This window comes from Petaurus breviceps, unplaced genomic scaffold (assembly GCF_028583685.1).
Source record: "Petaurus breviceps papuanus isolate PSGF00001 unplaced genomic scaffold, PetGlider_PUasm1.0 226, whole genome shotgun sequence".
In the NCBI taxonomy this organism is placed as follows: domain Eukaryota; kingdom Metazoa; phylum Chordata; class Mammalia; order Diprotodontia; family Petauridae; genus Petaurus; species Petaurus breviceps.
This window is the reverse complement of record NW_027185890.1, coordinates 6,142,439-6,164,024: the sequence shown is the minus strand read 5'-3', so window position 1 is coordinate 6,164,024 and position 21,586 is coordinate 6,142,439. Positions and strand designations below refer to the sequence as shown.

General features: G+C 34.2%; 1 protein-coding gene across 2 annotated transcripts in view; it reads right to left on the bottom strand.

Moving 5' to 3' along the window:
* Nucleotides 1–21,586, bottom strand: part of HCN1 (hyperpolarization activated cyclic nucleotide gated potassium channel 1) — a 671,121-nt gene that overhangs the window by 161,105 nt on the left and 488,430 nt on the right. For both annotated transcript variants that reach the window (XM_069095307.1, XM_069095306.1), the window contains exon 4: nt 15,518–15,736. In XM_069095307.1, coding sequence (XP_068951408.1) covers nt 15,518–15,736 — 219 coding nt within the window. The remainder of the gene's footprint in view (nt 1–15,517; nt 15,737–21,586) is intronic.

Genomic DNA, 21,586 nt, shown 5'->3' with positions numbered 1-21,586 from the left:
TCAGAAACCATACACAGAAATCCCTGTGATTTTAAAGGTAAACTAAGAAATTAGGCAGTATTTAACTTAATCAACATATTCTGTAGTGAACAGGTAATCACATATATTGCAGCTATCAGGTTATACGCAGCATTAATTATCATTTAGTAATGGAAATGAAAAGTTCTGAGAAATGTAGGGAATGTTTAGATGAACCTTTTATAAGGGAGGGTGTAAGATTTCTTTTTTTCTATTTAGTGAGACATTTATAGTTATTAAACTTCATAAGTCATTCTTGTTTCTATACCTGACACATAATAGGTACTTTATATATATATATATATATGTGTGTGTGTGTGTGTGTATTTCCTTCTTTCCTTCCTTTATCCCTTTTTCCTTTCTACTTTCTTCATTCCTTCCTTGCTTCCTCCCTTTTTCCCTTGATTTCATTCTTTATACATCTTTCTCCCTCTTTTCTTCCCTCCTGCCCTTCCTTCCTCTCTTCCTTTCTGCCTGCCTTTCTTCCTTTTTCCTTCCATGCCTTTCTTCCCCCCTCCTTCCCTTTTTTCCTCCTTTCCTTCATCTCCCTTCCTTCCTTCCCTTGTAAAAACAACTTTTTTAATTTTTTACTAATTATATGTCACATGGCTGGGCAGGATTTTAGAAATGATCTAGTTTATGCCATACCTGAAAAATTGTCTCTACAACGACATACATGATTAATGATCATTCAATCTTTCCTTGAAGTCCCATAGTGAAGACCAATTAACTCAACTAATATGAACATTCCTATTCTAGAATACTGTAATTATCAGTATTTCTGTGCATCAGGCAAAATCTCCATCTCTAGACCTTGTACATGTAGCTTCTCTTTGATCTGAACTGAATTGAAGCATGTTATCTAGTTGCTACTTGACAGTAGCAGAAATGCAAATATGTAAACTATGTAAATTGATGTCAAATTCTTATTTCCTCTAATACTTGCTGCAACAGTGTAATTCGAATGTAAATTTTAAAGATCTTCCCTGCCCCTAGGCTAAAGTGCACCAGAAGCCTGGGGAGGGAGGCTTGTTTTTCAGTAGATACTTTTTGATTGGCCAGTGGGTCAATAAGGTTGTTACATTCTCTGAGCCAGGAGAAGGCTATATAAGCCCTGATGTGTAGCTTTGTTTTGGGACTCACTTTGAGAAGTGTTCTGTGATTTGATCTGAATTCTGGGAAGCCGTTGTTGAGAGTCCCCCGGCTTTGAAAAACCCAGAATGTGGAAACCCAGATGTTGACTGGGTATGGATGTAATGGTTGGACAGTTTGGAAATCTGTCTACTTGATGTTTCTGTCTTGATAATTATGCCTGTATACTTTGAGGTTCAGGGTGCTGACCTTTTCTCCTGAACAAGGTAAACGATATATGTCTGACTGATTAAAGTAAGCTTGTTAACCCATTTTGAGTTGCTTTCCTTTAACAAAGCAGATCCAAGAACCTGTGTGAGCAGGCACCCTGGGGACACTGGGGTGTTTGCCGCTACAAACAGGAATCCCATTTTTCTTCTTCTTAGCTCTTTTGACTAACCCATGACTAACTATCTATTGGCTATGTCCATACAAGTAAATTCTTATTCATTCATCCCATGTGAGAGACTTATAGCCTTACTTTTAGAATAAAGTGGAAAATATTTCATTTATAGACTTCCAGGCACATAGACTTATGTTGGAGGGGGGGAGCTTATTAGTAGTTTTCAGGTCATTAAATAGTACTGAGAAAGCCTTATTCTCTAGATAAGTTCAGATATGGCTATAAAAAAACAAAAAAAATATTATCTATTCTAATAATGCAAATACTATTCAAAAATTTAGGATTCAAATAATAGTGGATTGAAATATTTGATATTGTTCAATTACAAAAAAAGTTGTAAATATTTTTCTCATTGTATGCATCTTTTATTATCTTCAAAGAGTTTGCCAATGCCTCCCATATATATGTATATATCAGTATGTAAAAATATACATATCTGTACATAAATATATGCATATACATAGTAAGAACTAAATAACCATTTGTTGCTTGATTGTCTATGTGGGGTTCATACCTTTCTATTATGCAGTAAGCTCTAAAAGTACATGGGCCACACCTTATAAATTTTATATCTTCAGTAGCAGCTAGAAGAATGCTTAGCACAAAATAAGTACTTAATAATTGTTTGTTGAATTCAATTAAATTGATTAACCTGCTATATTATAAAAGATCTTGGACAAGCCACATGGTTTTGCACTAGTGTATTTGATATGCTTATTACTTGGAGATGTAATGAAGATATGTAAGATATTTGGAACTTTCTTTAAACAATTGGCAAGAATGTCACCTCAAAATAATTAACATTAGCATAATATGATATATATATATACAAATGCATGCATACCTTTATTAAGTGCTTTCTATACATCAGATACTGAGTTAAGTACTGAGGACACAAAGAAAGGCAAAAATACAGAAAGTCCTTACCCATGAGGAGCTTAAATACTTATGAGGGAGATGACAAATGTAGCACATAATAGTATATGTTAAGAGTATCAGAAAGAGACAAAGTAGCATGTAAAGTCCAAACCAGTAGAGACCTAAGAAGATTTCCTGAAGGTTATGTCATTTGAGTCATACCTTAACAGATGAATAGGAATGAAACATGCAGGATTTCAAGGAAAATTCGGGGTGACATAAAAACAAGTTATCCATATAAATCCGTTTTGAATTAACAAAATCTTATATTAGTAATTCAATGAGAAAGAGAAGTTTATATGTGAAGATCTAGTGAAAATAGAAGTTTAGACATTCAAGTTAAACACTGGAAAAATCATTTGGATGAGGCATCAGAATCTTGAACTCATTATTTCTATTACGTGTCTTTCAGGCATGCTCCTTAATCTTTCCTTGCTCTGTTTTCTCTTTCTGCAAAATTAAGGGCTTGGGGTAGAAGACCTACTTCCACTTTATATAACTCTCGCTGACCAGGTGCTAAGAGTAGTTGTTTCTGAACTACTAAAGGACTGAAAATACCTGTCAAAGCCCTCTAAACAGTGAACCCTCTAATTATTGCTTCCTATTGCCTCGTTACCTACAATGGATGCTGCTCATGTCTGATTATATCAATTCATTTTATAGATGGTGAACAGTGGAGATATGTCTCTATTGCATCAAAGGTGGAAATACAAGATTGAAAATTGATGTGGTACTTTATTTTGTATTATTTACCAATTATTCATTGTGAATGTATCTAATAAATGGAATCAACAATTTTGGATCAAAGTTTAACATAATAATATAGGAATTAGTCATGAAATTTGTAAGAGTTTAACTTCTGCCTTTCTATGGACTTAAGTCTGACTACAATGACTCTAAATCTGTGAGCTTTTTGCTGACCATGTAAGAGAGAAAAGGGAAAGGGAAGATGAGCCAATCTGGTCATGAGTTGCTTTGTTTAGCACTGGCTAAATCCGGCATTAAGTGGTACATGACTTTTCAGAAGATGTTCGTCAACTCTGAGTTTACTCTATTGCCATGATGGTCCTAGACATCTCACTAAGTCAGGCCAAATATAAACCCACCTTTCATCACTTGTACCCTATATAGCCAACTATATAAAAGAATTATTCTTCCTGTAATAAGGGTCCTTGAGTACTAGGAAGTCTTGGATTCATTGTATCAGCAATTGGCAACCTAGCTAATAAATTGCATGCCTCAGTTTTTTCCTTATCACAGATTTTTATTATGGTATAGGGCTATTCAAAGGGGCGTTCTTTGAGATGGCTAATGAAATGAATGTTAGATTTGGAGTTCTAAGACTTGAATTCAAACATTACCTCTTCTACTTCTTGTGTGACTGTGGGCTAATTATATTACCCTCTAAGGTTTAATTTATTTTTTCAGCAAAATGATGGTTTGGGCTTGATCCTACTGAAGGTCATTTTTACAGTTATTAATGTATGATACTATGACAGTGACACTATATTATATGAGTTATTTAGTATACAGTGTATAATCAAAATGCTTTCAACACCATTACACTACTTTGACGCAAAAGATAACTGACTGGAGACATTCTGCTGCTGCTAATACATGTATGGAGAAATTATCTCTAAGGCTAAAACAAAGGCCTTTTCCTCTAGGCATGTTAACTTCAGGTCATACCTTCTGCTACTGGTAAGGCTATCAGACACAAATGATATTCCCCACCCCAATCCCATATTTCCAAAACATAATTCATGATCTTTCCCCCTGAAACCTCATCCCCTTCCTAACTTGCCTATTATTCTAGAGAGTGATACTCCTCAGGCTCACAACTCAAGTCATCTGTGACTTCTTACTATCTCCCATGGCCCCCACCCCCGCAACAGGCAACTTGTTGCCATGGCTTGGCGATTACACCTTTGCAACCTCTCTCAAATATGACCCCTCCTCTCCTCTGAATGCCACTCTGGTGCAGGTACTTATCACCTTACAGCTGGAGTATGGCAATAGCCTGCTGGGGGAGGGAGGAAGGGTCTGCCTACCTTAAATTCCTTAAATTGCCTACCTTCCATTCCAACACTAAAAAGATTTTCCTAAAGCACAAGTTTGAACATGTCAGCCCTCCCCACACTCAGTAAGCTCCAGTGGCTTTCTATTGCCTCCAAGATCAAATATAAAATCCTCTGCTTGACATTCAAAGCCTTTCATAACCTAGCTCCCACCAATTTCTCTAGTGTTCTCAGACCTTGTTCCTTGATAGGTACTCATTGATCCAATGACTCTGGTCTCCTTCCTTTCACAAGACCTTCTATTTCTCAGTTCTAGGCATTTTCTCTGACTATCCTCCATGCCAGGAATTCTCTCCTTTATCATTTCTGCCTCCTGGCTTTCCTAACTTCCTTCAATTTCCAGCTAAAATCTTACTTCCTACAGGAAGCCTTTTGATAGGCTGTTCCTCTTAATTCTACTATTTTGCCTCTGTTAATTATTTCTTATTTATCCTGTTTATAGCATGTTTGCATATATTTGTCTATGTGTTGTCTCCCTCATCAGATTATGGCCTCCTTGAGGGCAAGAACAGTCTTTTGCTTCTTTTTGTAGCCCCAGTGTGGAAGGTGCATAATAATGTTGATTGTTTTTCTTAAGAATAAACCAAAGTAAAAAAAAAAAAAAAAGAATAAACCAGAGTAAAACTTCTTGAAGTTTCTCTGGTGGAGACAGCTAGGTTGTGCTGTAACTATAGAACTTAGTCTGCAGTTAGGGAGACAAGTTCATATTTGGTATTAGACAGTTACTAACTGTGTGATGCTGGATAAGTCACAACCTCTGTCTGCCTCAGTTTTCTCTAATGTAAAATGGGGATAATAACAGCAGCTTATTTTCAAGGTGGTTGTGAGCATGGAATGATATTTGTAATATTGATTAAACACTTAGCACAGTGCCTAGCTTTTAGTGGGTGCTTAATAATGGCTTATTTCCATTCCCCCCCCCCACCCCCAAAGGTTCCTTTACTTCATTAAGAGATTGGAACTTCTGCTTTTTATGTAGGAAAAATTAGTTAATTAATTAGTTAATTTTTTACATATCTTCGTCTCTCCAATATGACTACAGTATACATGGGTGTTTCTGGGAATAATTAGATTTATAAAAGACACCGATAAGATAATTCTCTAACATGAAATATTTAGGATACAAAGAACAAATTTATTCAAATATACTTTTTTTGTCCTCTTTACCCTATGGGCAAATAGTAGTGTGAAAGTATTTTCAAAAATGGCAAACTGAAGCTCAATAACTTTCTAAAATTTACTCAACATTATCAGTAGTAAGAGAGAATAATAATGATTTGTACAAATTATAAAAGCTATCCTATCACACCTTTTGGTATGTACTCTGAAACTATTATCAAAGCCCCCAAATTAAAGTTTTGTATGTAAAGCTCTTAATGAGACCATTATATGTGTATACATATATATTGTTTTTTTCCAAAAAAATATGGAACCAATTTGAATGTTCACCAATAAGGGAGTGTTTAAAAATTATAAAATATTAACATGCAAGAAAACTACAAAGCAATTATAACCAAAAGTTTTGAGGTATAGATAAAAAAACTGAGAGATTTACATAAAATAATACAAAGCACAAAAAGCCAGACCAGTCATTACATATTTATTCACCTGCTATGTACCAGGCCCTGTGCTAACAATCAGAAGAGTGTAGTATACATGAACTTCTGAAAAAAGATGATGAATCTTGAAGATGACTTAAGAGAAAATGACAAAAATAATTGATATTTTATGCATCAAAATTAATTATTTAAATATGGGTAGTTACTATAACAAGTTTATTTGGTTGTACTGAAGCTCAATGTTTTTTTTCTTTTACTAAAACTTTAAAAAATCAATGAAGCAACCTAAGAAAAAATCAAGGAGTAAATAACTCATCAGATTCAAGTATAGGGAAGTAAAAGCATGGTCAGGATATGGCATTTACTACTACTTAGTAAACAAGATATAAATGGAATCCAAAATATCAGAATTTAGATTGATATGATTGAGAACATAATTAATATATGTTTAAAAATAGTAATGACTTGCCATCAAACTTTCTAACATTCAAAAAAATCCCCAACCTATGTCTTTCTCTGCTATTTATTTCCTTGTTTTTGAACTATCTTTGGATGTATATATAGAAGGGACTTAATTTTCGTAATTTCAACGAATTATTAAATACCTACTATAGGTAAAGTGCTCTCCTAGGCACTGGCAATATGGACAAGAAGGAAAAGCCCTCCTTCAAGGAACTTGAATTCCATCTAGGAAAAAAAAAAACTTGTACACATATAAGTAGATACTGAATATATGAAAATTTTATATAAGGATTAGTTCACAATTTTTAAAGGGTAGAAATTCTATGAGATAATGGTGAGGAAGGAGGGCCTTTCAGAGAAGGGGAACAAATACATTGGAACAGGACGTAGTGAGTCAGGTGTAATGAAGAGAAAAAAAGCCACCTTAGTCAGCATGTTGAGTATGTAAAGGGGTGCCATTTTTATAAGATTGAAATATGATTTTTCTATTACCTAAAATTATTGTGGGACAGAAAACATTTTCCCCCAGCAGCAAACTTCTCCTTCCCCAAATTTATATTGTAAGTTAATTCTATTCTAAGCTTGTTATTCAATTTTTGTTGTTCTTGTTCAGTCATTTCAGTCATTCCTGACTCTTCATGACCTTATTTGGGGTTTTCTTGGTGAGGGTACTGTAGTGATATTCCATTTCCTCTTGCAGCTCATTTTAGACATGAGGAAACTGAGGCAAACAAGGTTAAGTGACTTGCCCAGGGTCACACAACTAGTAAGTGTCTGAGGCCAGATTTGAACTCATGAAGGTGAGCCTTCCTGACTCCAGCCCTGGAACTCTATCCAATGCACAACCTAGATGTCCTGTGACTCTATAAGAAGACAGTAAAATAAGTTCCTCAACATAAAAATGAGCTTCCAATCTGCCAAATGTGATGATTGTTTAGCAGGAATGTAGCTAGGGAGTCTTGGCAGGGCTAAATGATGTATCAGGAGAAGTCTAATTATGAAAATGTGACCAAGATGGTAGGTAGGTAAAAAGAACCAGTTCAGAGAAACTAAGAATGAGAAAAAAAATCATGATTTGAATTCATTTGGGAGGTACTGATGCGAGTCTCTCAACTGATCAGAAGCAAGGTTAGTGGCAAAAGATTTGAAAAGTTGTCTTGTGATATAACAGTCATTGAAGGAGTTTGTCCAGGCAGTCAGAAAAGTTCTAGAGAACAGAAATGTGAAAAGGGAATTCTGGGTAGCTTCCAACATATGAGAGAATCTTTGAGGGGTGGGAAGTTTGAAGTGGATTCAGAGTGACCAATTTATTCCTGGTATGTTTGGGACCAAGCTAAAATGGAGTAAGTAATCCTATCACAGACAACATGTTTCAGTGGATCTATAATCAGGAGACTCTTTGGGCATACCAGTGGGAAGGGAGAAAGGGAAGGAATTTGGAATTCAAAGTTTAAAAAATTAATGTAAGGGTTGACTAGGTGGCACAGTGAATAGAGCACCAGCCCTGGAGTGAGGAGGACCTGAGTCCAAATCTGGCCTCAGACACTTAACACTTACTAGCCGTGTGATATTGGGCAAGTCACTTAACCCCAATTGCCTGCCTCTCCCTTCCAAAAAAAATGAAAAATAAAATGAATGTTAAAAATTGCACATGTAGCTGGGAAAAATAAAATACCAAATATTTTTTTTAAAAGAAAAATAAACAAAATCAGGAGATTCAGGTTCAAATGATACTAAATACCTGTCTGACTATGGGCAAATCAATTAACCACTCAGCCTCAATTTCCTCTTCTAGATAAAAGAGAACAGTAAACCTTCTGCTACATTTTACACAGGGTGGCTACAAGAAAAAGTGCTTTATTAATCTTTAAGTTCTATATAAATGTGTTATTGTCAGCTGTAAATTTTAAGTGTTAACGACTTTTCATCATTATTTTATGTCATATTAATAATATAATAACAATGTAGGAGGATTAAAATTTAATAATAATAATCAGTGAGAAAAGATTAAGCCACTTGCCCTTTGAATGAAATACAGAGTAATAGCAGAGAAGAGCCTAGTCAGAGGGTTTAGGGGAGTCAAATGATCTTATATAACCAGTCTGTATGCTTGTAACTTCTCTGCCTTTGTGTTTTCAGTGTTCTAAGATGTGTTCATATACTACTAAAAGAGTTTGTTCATCTCAAATTTCTGTCTGAGATCATACAAAAAATACATTTGAGTAAGTAAGCTGGAGAAAAAAAGAGAAAGATTCTAATCTAAAAAGCTTTTATCTTCGGAGGACAAGATGCCAAACTTACTTCTCCTCTTGCATGGTGCTCACTATCTACCACAACCCTGTCCTGTCATGCTGCTACCAAGACATCTTCATGGCATTTCCCTCCTGCTTGTACTCTCTCCCCATCCCCATTCTTTGCATTTCTAACTCTGGAACAGTTAATTCACACTCCAGTTACTGGAAAATACATGACAATTAATTGCATATGTCTCCCTCTAGTCCATTCACCCATCCCTGTGATTTCCCTGACCAAGAGAAGTCTCAAGTTACTTCCATTCTGATGGGGAAAACAAAACAGATAGGGAGTGATGTCCTGGGAGGGGCTCTGTGTGTGTGTGTGTGTGTGTGTGTGTGTGTGTGTGTGTGTGTGTGAGTGGGTGTGTGTGTGATAAATACTTAACATGGTGTCAGACATATAGTAAACACTTAATAAATGTCTTCTATTCACTCATCCATTCACAACTATACATTGAGCTTAGCAAATAGGTTAAGCCAATATATGTCTGCTATACCAGATGGTACCACAAAGCTTTGCTTTAACTCACCAGCAAGCTTTCCTCTTTGACAATATTGAATGAATTCAGTCAGTTATATCACTACTCAATCTTGGTTAGAAGATAAACGTCAGGATAACACCTTAAATTTTTCAAAATAGCAGAAAAAGTTGCTAGTTCTTTGTACTAAAGACATGTCAATCTCCTATTTTGCTTTTCTATTATTGAATGCAAGTGAGGTGTGTTCCATTACTAATCACACCTGTAGTGTGTAACCCAAAGAGTAATCCCTCCCGTGACTGTTAGTTAAAAACAGCTATTCTGAAGGTCTGATAAAAGCAGTGCCACTAAATGTGGTTAATGCTTTATTCTTGAAGGGCTTTCTCAATGAATTGTGTTTTTATGTTTCATCCTGTTTGAGACAATTAGAATCAAAACTAGCAAAAACAATGTCACTCAAAGTAATTTTCATCATGAAAAAGGTTCGGAATATTGGAATGATTGCCAGCTACCTTCAGATACCATACAGTGAGGCAGACAATCTCTCAGGATATTAGGAAAAAGTGCGAGATGTCAAATTTGGCTATTTTTCCTTCACTTCTCTCACATTTCCCCTTTTATCTACTCACACAGTCACTAGCCTTTTATAGGGCATCTCCACTTCTCACCTAGATTATTTTAGAAGCCTTTTAATTGTTCTCCCTGCCTCTAGTATCTCACCGCTGCAATTGATCCTCCACCCAGCTGTCAAAGGTATTTTCTAAAAGCATAGCTCTGACCAGCACTTGCATATGCAGTGAAATCCAGTGACTTCTTATTGTTTATCATTTTAAGCTCTTCATAATGGGTGCACTTCCTTTCTTTCCAGGCTTCTTATAATCTATTCAGGTAGGCAACCAATAAAGAGTCCATCAATAAATATTTGAGTGCGTATTTTTTGTTAGTCACTGTGCTAAGAGTTGGAGATTCAAATAAAAGCAAAAGACAGTTCCTGTGTTCAAGCAGCTCATAGTCTAATGGGGGAAGACAACATGCAAACAACTATACACAAAGAAACTATATATGTGGGCTAAGTTGGAAATAACAAATAGGGAGAAGGACCTAAAATTAAGCAGGATTAGGAAAGGCTTCCTCTAGAAGATGGGATTTTAGGTGGGATTTTAAGAAAGAGGGGATCAGGGAAGGAGTGTGTAAGAAGGCAGAAAAGTGCATATGTAGTGGGGGAGGGAAGGTTAGGTTAGAAAAGGCTTTAAATGCCAAATAGAGGATTTTATATAGTCACAGAGACTAAACTGGTGTTTATGTAGTAGAGGGGATGACATAGACACACTGTTTTAAAAGCTTGAAACCTGAGTGAAGGATGGATTAGAGTGGGGAGAGATTTGTTGCAGGGGCACCAAAGAGCAGGTTACTACAATGGTGCCTTCTCTACACTCTACAAACAAGGCAAACTGATTGATTTGCTGTTCCTCATGCACACACAAGAGCCCATCTTTCATCTCTGTGACTTTGTACAGGTTGTCGTCCATGTCTAGGAAGTTCTCCCTACTCATTCCCACCTCTTACAATCCCTAGCAGGCTTCACGCCTCAGTTCAAATGTCATTTTTGGCGAAGGAACATCTTTCCCAGGCCCCATGGATACTGGATCCTCTCATGCTGCCTTCCAAGTACTCTACCTGTATCTTCTATGTAATCATTTATTTACATGTTTTATCATATGGGCTCCTTAAAGGCATGGGCTAATTTTGTCTTTCTTTTTCCCCCAAGCCTTAACACAGTACCTGTCATATAGTAACTGCTTAATAATTACATACTAGATTTTTATTAATGAACTGATAGCTTATAAATTTTAAAAGGATTTTCAGGCAATTTTAAATTGATAAACATTTTTGAGGTTCCAAAGTAAATGCCTAAAATATGAATTATTATTTAATACAAAATTAAATCTATAAAATTCAATGCAAATAATATATCTTTCATTAAAAAAAACAAACTTCTGACATTTCAGCATAGGAACAGATAATCTTTTATCAGTTCATAGTAGTTCTTCTAAACATTTGGTGATCTGGTCAATATTTCAAATGGAGTAATAGTTGATAAATTACTTTTCCTTTTCCTTGTATCACTCTTTTTCTTTCCTTTATTCATCTCTCTTTTTTTCTTCACTTTGTCTCTCCATAGACATATACTCCCTGTATTCTCTATATCTCTGATAATAATATGCAAGTGAAGTCTATTTTTTAAACTATTCCCATACTTACAAGATAAAGTGACACCCTCCTTCAATATTATTTTAGGAACAGTCAAAATGAAAGGTTTGTTTTTATTCTTTATATAGAGAAAAATAAAGTTGTTTTTAATCATATACATGCACACACACACATATATGTATATATATATATATATGGCAAACATTTATGAAATATTGGAGGGGGAGGCATTTTGGGGGCACCAGTGCTTTCACTCCCTTACAGGACGTTGGTATATCAGATATATAGCTATTGTCATAGAAGTCTAAAGTAACTACAGATTAGATTTTAAGTATTGGGAAAATTTGACTCAAATAGGTAAATAATAAAAGGAATCCAATTTAACCTCCCAGAAAATCCTTTCTTAAAGGGTGATGGGTGGGGCAGCTAGGTGGCACAGTGAATAGAGGAACGTCCCTGGAGTCAGGAGGACCTTGGTTCAGATCCAGCCTCAGACACTTAACACAAAAAATAGCCCTGTGACCTTGGGCAAGTCATTTAAACCCAATTGCCCTCCAAAAAGCAAAAAAAAAATGGGTGATGGGTTTAGGAAACTAGTACAGTCTCCTTTCACTTTGCTACTAAGTGAGGTCTTTATTACTCCATAGACTCATTCAGGCCACTAGGGCAGTTAACTGTAAATGAAGCTCAAGTGACTGGAAGGAGTTGATACAACTTAAGCACCTGATGCAACCAATGGCCTGAAAATGTGAATTTACAGCAGAATAAATGCAGAATCACATTATATCAGATCAGTTTCTCCCATTGCCCCACATTGTTTAGGGAGGTGCATTGACTTTTTTTTGAGCCTCTTGGGTGCTTGTGATTACTGCTGGAGGGAATAGAAAGAGCTCCTGTGTTTCTGTACAGGCTCAATTTGCTACCAGAAAGTTCTTTAGACACTGGGTAGTTGGGGACACTGTGTTTGCTGTATTTTAATATTGTGCTATGCAGTGATAATGGAAACATACTTCCTAAATTACAAACAATGCTTTTTAAAGCTGTGTTTAACAGGATTTACTTAAATTAGTTATATTTTCATAAATTTACATTTCAGTTTAAGCAATGCCCTATTTTGAGCAAATTAAAAAGATAAATTTCATGATATTTTTTTAAAATACCAAGTTTTTTTTGTGCTGAGAAACAAATTATTTTCCCCCTGATTCTAGGAAAAATATGGGGAGAGGGAAGATATTTTTAAATTTGCTTTCATTGTCAACATGAATTTTTAGTAAATGATCCATTCTTTAATTGCTTTAGAATATGTTGGCACTGACAACTAAATAGTACAGCAATTTTAGGGTTTTTTTTAGAAGTCTACACCAGATGGTATCAAGAAACATGCAAAAAAATGTTACCTAAAAGTATAATTCAAGTAAAAGAAAGCAGTATCACAAACTAACACAAAGAAAGCAGCTAACAATAATAGGCTTTTTGCCATTTGATTCCTCATTCTTTATCCCAAGCAAGTGTATTTATATACATAACATATATCTATGTGCATATATACATATAGCTATACCTATAGTGATAGATAGATATAGATATAGATATAGATTAACCTGGGTTTAAATACTACCTGTGATACTGATTAACTATATGACCTTGGGAAAGTCCCTGATTTTGTCTTAGTTTCCTCATCTATAAAATTGAGAAAACACTGGACTCTACCTCAAAGGGCTATTGTAAGAATCAAATAAAATAACCATGTAAAATGTTCTGTAAAACTTCAAGTCCAATAAATATACATCTTATTTTCTTTAAAATGAGAAAAAAAATTCCAAAGAACATAATCCTCTAATAAATAGTGTTGTGAACTCTATTATTTTAATAAGAATATGATTTAAAAAAATGTATCTTCAATCCCAGAACCCTTACTTATCTGTAATTGTAGGTCAACTTTGGAGGGAGATAATAGGTTATAACCTCATGACCTCCTAAGCATCAAGTTTCAACCAAATAATTCAAAGTTTCTAAAGGATAATAGGGATTTTAAGGATCCTTATCATTCAAGATTTGGGGTTGTTAATATAATTTATCTCTAGCTACCATATACACTGAGATCTCTCATAAATAAGATCTAAACCTGAAATCAGAATGTTGGTTTGTTTTCAATGCAAAGCTAGTTTGCATTGACATGAAAATTGATTATTTGCATATGAAAATAGTGTTTGTGAACTAGCTATCTTTCATGCAAACTATGCTCTATTGAGGGAAAAAAAAGCACTATTTTTTGTTGTTGTTTCTAATTCCAGTCCATAGGGATGGAAGGGAAGGCATTGTTGTTTGTTAGCCAAATCAATCTGTAGAATCACAATTTAGATGTTCCTCTGTCCTCCAAAAGTATTTTGTTTATATATTATCTTTTATATATCATTTTCTTCTCAGTACACGGCAAGTTCCATAAGGGTAGGGACAGTTTCAATTTTGTCTTTCTATCCCTACAGCTTACACAGGAGTCTAACACATAATAGGTGCTTAATTAATGCTTTCTAAATTGAAATGAAATTGAAATATTAAGCTTGAACCATTAATTAGTGGTTTATAGAAATTGAAAATATTTTTAAAGTATCAAATCGGGAAAATTAAATTGTATCTTATGACACATAAAGTGCATTGGGAAATTTCCTGACATCATGTCACATACCTGTACATAGATAATTAAATGACCAAAATTGCTAAGTTAAATATTTTACTTTTTAGCAATGGTTCAGAAATAGAAAGGGGGAAATGAAATGAATTTCCATTGTTTCTTTTTAAACTTTCAAAAAAATATGATTGATCATTAGCAAACTATAAATTATTAAGAAAAGATAAAAAATAAAAATAGTACAGATAAGAACATGATCCATTTCTGCAAAAGCTAATTGGCACCAACTAATCTTTTAAAAGCAGTATGATTCACTGAATAAATGAATAAACAAATAAATAACCTTCCAAATTGGGTTCTGTTCTTCTACATGAGAATTTTAAAATGAAATTATCTGGACATACTTTGAATCAAAATTTAGTTAAAATTTGATCAATTCTCTTAGTCTGCTTATCATACTCACCTCGTTAAGGAATGAAAGACATTGTTATAAACAAGATAAACATTTTTTTTCATTATTTTTAGAATAAAAAGATACTCTAGTATCACTTGATGGCTACTGTGATTATTTTTATGGGTATTAAAACATTTTGTGTTTTTTTTTCCTTTTGCCAAGTTGTATAATTAAAGAAAGGGCCAAAACTCTATTCCAAGAAATACTTAACAAAATATATAAGAATAGTTACATGTTCAAAAGCAGAGGAGTTATGGGTACCATTCTGATTTCTACTTTCAACCAAGGAACCAACTGGGTATAATATCTTGTGAGAAAATGGTTTATTACATTGTTCAGCAGGGAAAAAGCACGGTACTATTTAATTCCAACTGTATGAGATTAACTAGTACTTTCCCTCCTTCACTAACTTTTATGTAGTTTTTTTTGTATATTGATATCTAGACATATATATATATATATATGCATACATATAAATTCATGTGCTTTAGATTATATACGTGTATTATATATTAGCAAAGACACACATATGTATGTATATATGTAAGTAATGACTGAACAATCTATAAAAAATACACTTAAGATAATAAATCAATGGGAAAGTCTTTGCCTTTACTTAGTATTTCTGTCTCTAGAAAGAGACAGAAACAGAAATAGCCTTCATATCAATACACAAGGCCATACTTAAATGTGTGCTACCCTATACTGTACCTGACAATGCCCATTTCCAATAATAGATGTACTACTGTTTCATCAAATGCCAGGCCAAAGAAAGATTCAATAGTTCTTACTGAATCATAGTGAAGACAGCTATACATATTCAGTGCAGAGTTATAACAGAATGATAGTTAAGTGAGGAAGAAGCATCTAAAACTAATTACCTTCTCTTGATATTGTCTCCGGGAGGAATCCAGAGATTGTATTAATGCAGTGGCATGGCCGACAAACATGGCATAACAGGTTGCCCCTACAATCATACTCAACATGGTAATCCACAGATCTGACATGCTGACTGGAGCTTGGGCTCCATAACCAATGCATAGCATGTGACTCATAGCTTTGAAGAGTGCATATGAGTATTGTTTTCCCCAGGAGTCATTCTGTAAGGAAAAAAAAAAAGAGAGAAAAGAGAAAACATGGCTGAGATAGCAAGAAAGAATAAGGACAAATGTATTATGCATAAAATGAAACATTCTAAATGAATTGGTTTGTTGTACCACCTTTTAATGCCATGCATTCACTTTTTCACCAAATGACTACTCATCTTTGTTAGATTTTGCTTAACACAGCAAGAAGGAAAAACTCACATTTATTTTATAACTATTTATATCTAACCTGAAAAAGAAAATTAGTTTTATGAAGTCATTGACATTTTTTTGAATCATCAAGAAAACTGTTTGGGTAAATAATATACTGGAGATTTTAAAGAATGCTTAATAATTTATTCAAGGGCAGTTAGGTAACACAGTAGAGAGACTACTGGTCCTTAAGTCTAGAAGATCTATATTCCTGAATCCAAAGCTGGGCTCAGAGACTTAATACTCTAGTATCTCTGCCAATAAATCCCCAAATAGGGTCACAGAGAGTCAGATAAGACTGAAAAATGGGTGAACAATGAACAATAATTGCTTTATTGTTGTTGCTGTTGTTGTTGAGGCTTTAGTCATGTCTGACTCTTCATGACCCCATTTGGGGATTTTCTTAGCAAAGAAACTAAATTGGTTTGTTATTTCCTTCTCCAGCTTATTTTATAGATGAGGAAACTGTGACAAATGAGGTTAAATGACTTCCCTGACTGTCTGGGGTTCAATATTGAACTATGCTAAATTGTCTCTAATACATATTAGATGTGCAATCCTGCAAAAATCACACAAATTTTACTCTCTAATACTCTGAATTGAAAAGAAGATATGAACCTGGTAGGGTAGAATAAGTTGCATTATTTAGGAATTCTTCATGTCACAAATCACAGATATAATCCTTTTGTTCAAAATAATATTAATGCCTTTTTTCCCCAGTAAACAAGTTACTGCATACCTATTGGGTTAACACATTTACCCCCTTCCCTGAATTAGGAGAAAGACCTGCACTGCATTTCCAGTTCCACCAGTTGCCAGTTATAAAACCTCAGACAGATCATTTCAGATCCATAAAACTTCATCTTTGCATGTCTAAAGTGTAGGGGATACCTGAACCATCTATCTCACAGGGTTACTATTTAGATAAAATAAAAGCATGATTGAGAATAGACTCTGTGAACTATACAGCTACTATAACCATGTACATATAAGGTGGGAGTGCCTGTGAGTCTAAGACAAAGGTATATATGTATCCTTGAGAACGTGTCAGTGTGGTAGTGTATATTTGTGGCTATTTATACTTGGTTGGAGGTATTTTGAAGTGTGTGTGTGTATTATTTTGAAGTATATATGTATATTGGATTATATATGTATCTCCCTACGTAGATACATATATGTGTGTGTGTCTTTGGTAACATATAATACATATATATAATCTAAAGCACATGAATTTATGTGTATGTATACATATATATGTCTAGATATCAGTATCTAGATATACAATAAAAAAGCTACATAAAAGTTAGTCAAGGAGGGAAAGTACAAGTAATTGAGGATAAAGGGCAAAAATTTCATGCAGAAGGTACTGCTTGGACTAAATTGTATAAGTAGAAAAGGAATCTTCAAGGCAGAGGTGGGGAGGGAATGTATTCTAGGCATTGGTGATGTCTGTGCAATATTCTTTTTCCCTCTCCCTCTCTCTTCCCTTCTCATATGTATGTATGCATAAATAGCAAAAGACACATATATACATATATGTATACGTGTCACAGTCTCTCTCCATTTTACAAATACTAACCACTCCTTTACTCAAAAATAAAGCATTTTTCCCTCAATTAAACATATCTCCATCTAAACTTATCCATTCTCCATCCTGTCCATACAGTTCTTTATAAGCTTACAATATCAATAATTTAAAACTCTTCAAGTTGTTTTTGAAATAATTTTGAAATGATATATGAATCTTCTTGAATTAGATTTTCAAGCTTTTTGTAACTTTCTAGGAAACTGACCATAGAGCAAACTTATTCAAAGTATAGGTTAATCATTATAGATTTTGGTATACCATTCTCTTATTGAAGACACAAAAATAATATGTTCTAATTATTATTTGAATAGGGAAGGTCAAGTAAAGACATATAGGAAAACTGCTTATTTATAAACTGAATAAACTGTCACATTAAAATAACCTCTAAAATATTCTGATTATTTCATATAAACTGAAATGAATAATTAATTAAATTAATAATTCATTAAAATTATTTATTTTAAAAAGATTAATGTGTCATCTCTGTAATCTGCTGCTCTAACTTTTTCATTAGACATATTTCTTTCTAGTGGCAACCAGAACTAGTTTTAGACATTATTTCATTCTCTCTTCTCTATGGAAATTAAAAATTGTTATGAGTAAAATATAATTGGGTTCTGAAAGTGTCTGATGTGCCAAGAACATGAAATGGCAGTTTGAATTACCAGCATCATATGTGGTACAAGGAGTTTAAATGCAGCTTTTTGCATGCAGATTTACAACTAATCATTTAAATCTATTGAAATTCACTTACAATACAACCCAGGATATGGTGCTGATGCATTCATTAGAAGATATGTTCTCTAAGGCATAGATAGTAAAATCTTATCTAAGTGAAACTGAGATTTCTTCTTTTGATTTTAGGGTCAAAATATAAAACCCTGAAAGTACTTTAAACATTATGGAATGGACAGTCTCATATTGTTACAAGGTCTTGATGTGTTAATGAATAGATGCATCATAGCCTTATGGAAAATGAAGTTATTTTGAGCCAGAACTGAGCACTACTCCTGACTCTGATACTTACTAAATGTGTGACCACAGATATGTTGCTTATCTCCTTTAAGTATCAGTTTCCTCATCTGAAAATGGAGCATTACAGTATTTACTTGTAGGTCTGTGTCAGAGAAAGCTGATTGTGAAACATTTTATAAAAGGATTCACAGTGATTCTTGTCACAATGGATAACAAGGATGACTTGTAAGACAATTCACCTCATCACAAAAATAATCAGAATTAATAGATTCAAAATGTGGAAAAGGGAAATACACATGAACACCAGAAAAAATAGTCACGGAGAAAAATTAATGGAAAATTAATTTCAATTGAATAAGAATGTATTAATGTCCTACTATGTGCCAGGCACTGGGCATATGAAAACAAAACAAAGGGGAAAACCAGTTCCTTCCCTCAAAGAACTCATATTGTACTTCCTCTGTTGCTAGTTTTGTCTTGCCAAATCCCAACCTGCCCATAGTCTTATGATTTTCTTTCTCGTTTCCTATTTGCTTGATGCTGAACAATGTTGAGAGAGGCCTTACAATGTGCTGAATGAGCCCTCTACTAATTTATGTTATCTGTTCTCAATTGGGAACATGATATAAGTCAATTGTTATACTTTTGATATTGACTATTAGATGCTCTAGTCTAAAGTATTTTTTCCAAAACTTCTTTATTTCCCTTAGTAGGTCATAGCTTCTAACCCCACTTCCTTGACAATAGAGGGTTTTGTCTCACGTTGTAAGAAAATAGAGACTCTCTCATGAATACCTCCTAAATTATATGCTTCAGTTATTTCAGTATCATTTGATTTGTTTTCTCCTTCTTTGGCTGAGTCCCTGAGATGTAGTCCTTGTCTTTTCCAAGGTAATGCTCTTTATCTGTGACATTGATCCAGGGGTATACTGGTAAATACTTAACAACCAGTTCTCTGAAAATACATGTCACAACTTTAAGTTCAATCTAAATTATTAACATTTATATATCACTTTCTGAAGTCTACAAATCAATAAAAAAGTAAACATTTATTGAAAGATGCAAACATGATTTTCCCACAATGAAAAGGTGTAGAAATGTAGAAAACTGTATTAATGGAGGGAATCTACTTCCTAAATGAGATCTTGGATCTCTGGAAATAAAATGTCAAACCTCATCTTGGTTTTCAAACAAATTTTTAAAATGTTTTATGAAACCGTGCACAGCTACATTGATTTATGACTATCATTAGTAAAGATAATACAAAATAATATCCAATTATTATTAATGTTTTATTGATGTTTATAATTTTTACTTTTCACTAACATAATAACTAAGATGTATCATAAGGGAAAACAAAACAGACAAGGAGTATAGAAATTTTCTTTTACTACTGGTTTGCTACTAACTTTGGTCCTTGAACTTTGGCAAGTCACCTAGTATTACTGTGCTCCAGTTCCTTTATAAAATTATAGGTTTAGTGTTTTGGAAAGCAATTTGAAAATATGCAAATAAAGAGACAAAAATGTTCATGAAGACACTGAGCACCCGCACATAGGTGTGTGTATGTAAGTATGTATATGTATACATATACATATAGATACAAACTTTGTGATAGCAAAGAAACAGAAATATATGTATGTATTTACACACATATACGCATGCACACACATTCACACACACTTTGTGATAGCTAAAAAATCAAAACAAAATTGGTGACCATCAATTAGCGAATGCTGTTAAAGTGCTGTACTCAATATGCCAGCAAATTTGAAAAACAAAAAAGTGGTCACTGAATTAGAAAAGATCAGTTTATATCTCAATCTTAAAGAAGTGCAATGTCAAGGAATGTTCAAATTACAAATAATTGCATTATTTCACACACGAGCAAAGTTATGCTTAAGATTCTGCAAGCTGGACTTCAGCAATAATTGAATTGAGAATAACCAGAAGAACAATCTGGTTTTTAAAGTTGTAAAGGAACTAGACACCAAATTGTCAACATTCCCTGGATTATGGAGAAAGCAAAGGAGTTCCAGAAAAGCAGCTTCTGTTTCACTGACTACACTAAAGCCTTTGACTCTGTGGATCACAACAAACTGTGGCAAGTCCTCAAAGTAATAGGAGGAACCAATCATCTTACTTGTTCCCTGAGGAATCCATGTATGAACCAAGAAGCAGGAGTTAGAACCAAACATAGAACTGATTGCTTTAAGATTGGCAAAGAAGTTTGACAAGACCATTTCTTCTTGTCTTATTTATTTAACTTATATGCAGAGCATATCATTCAAACCCATGCTGGGTGAATCAAAAGCCAGAATTAAGGTTTCTGGGAGGAATATCAATAATCTTAGGTGTGTAGATGATACCATTCTGATGGTAGAAACCAAAGAGAAATTTAGAAAATTCTATATAAGGTGAAAGATGAGAGCATAAAACCTGGATTTAACCTTAACATTAAAAAAAATGCAGAGCTCTTGGTAATTGGTCCTATCATTTCCTGGCAAATAGAGGGAGAAGAAATGGAATCAGTGTCAGATTTTATATTCTTGGGATCAATGATCCCTTTAGCCAGCGACTGCCACTAGGAAATTAAGACACTTGCTCCTTGGAAAGAAATCTATTGCAAACCTGGACAGTTTACTAAAAAGCAGCAAATTCAACTTACTAACTAAGGTCTACATAGTCAAAGGTATAATTTTTTTTCCAGTAACAATGTATAGACATTAGATTTGGATATAAGGAAAGCTGAGCACCACAAAATTCATTGTTTTGACTTGTGGTGGTGGAAAAGAGTTTTGAGAGTCCTTTGGATAGCAAGGAAATCAAATCAATCTATACTTAAAGACATTAATTTATGCTATTCACTGCAAGGTCAAATTTGTCCACATAATGGGAAGAAACGGCTTATTACAAAAGACCCTGATGTCAGGAAAGATTGAAAGCAAAAGGAAAAGGGAAAAGCAGAAGATGAGGTGGATATGGAACCAATGAAGATAGACTTGGACTGATTTTAAGAGAGAGAGAGAGACAGAGAGACAGAGAGAGAGAGAGAGAGAGAGAGAGAGAGAGAGAGAGAGAGAGAGAGA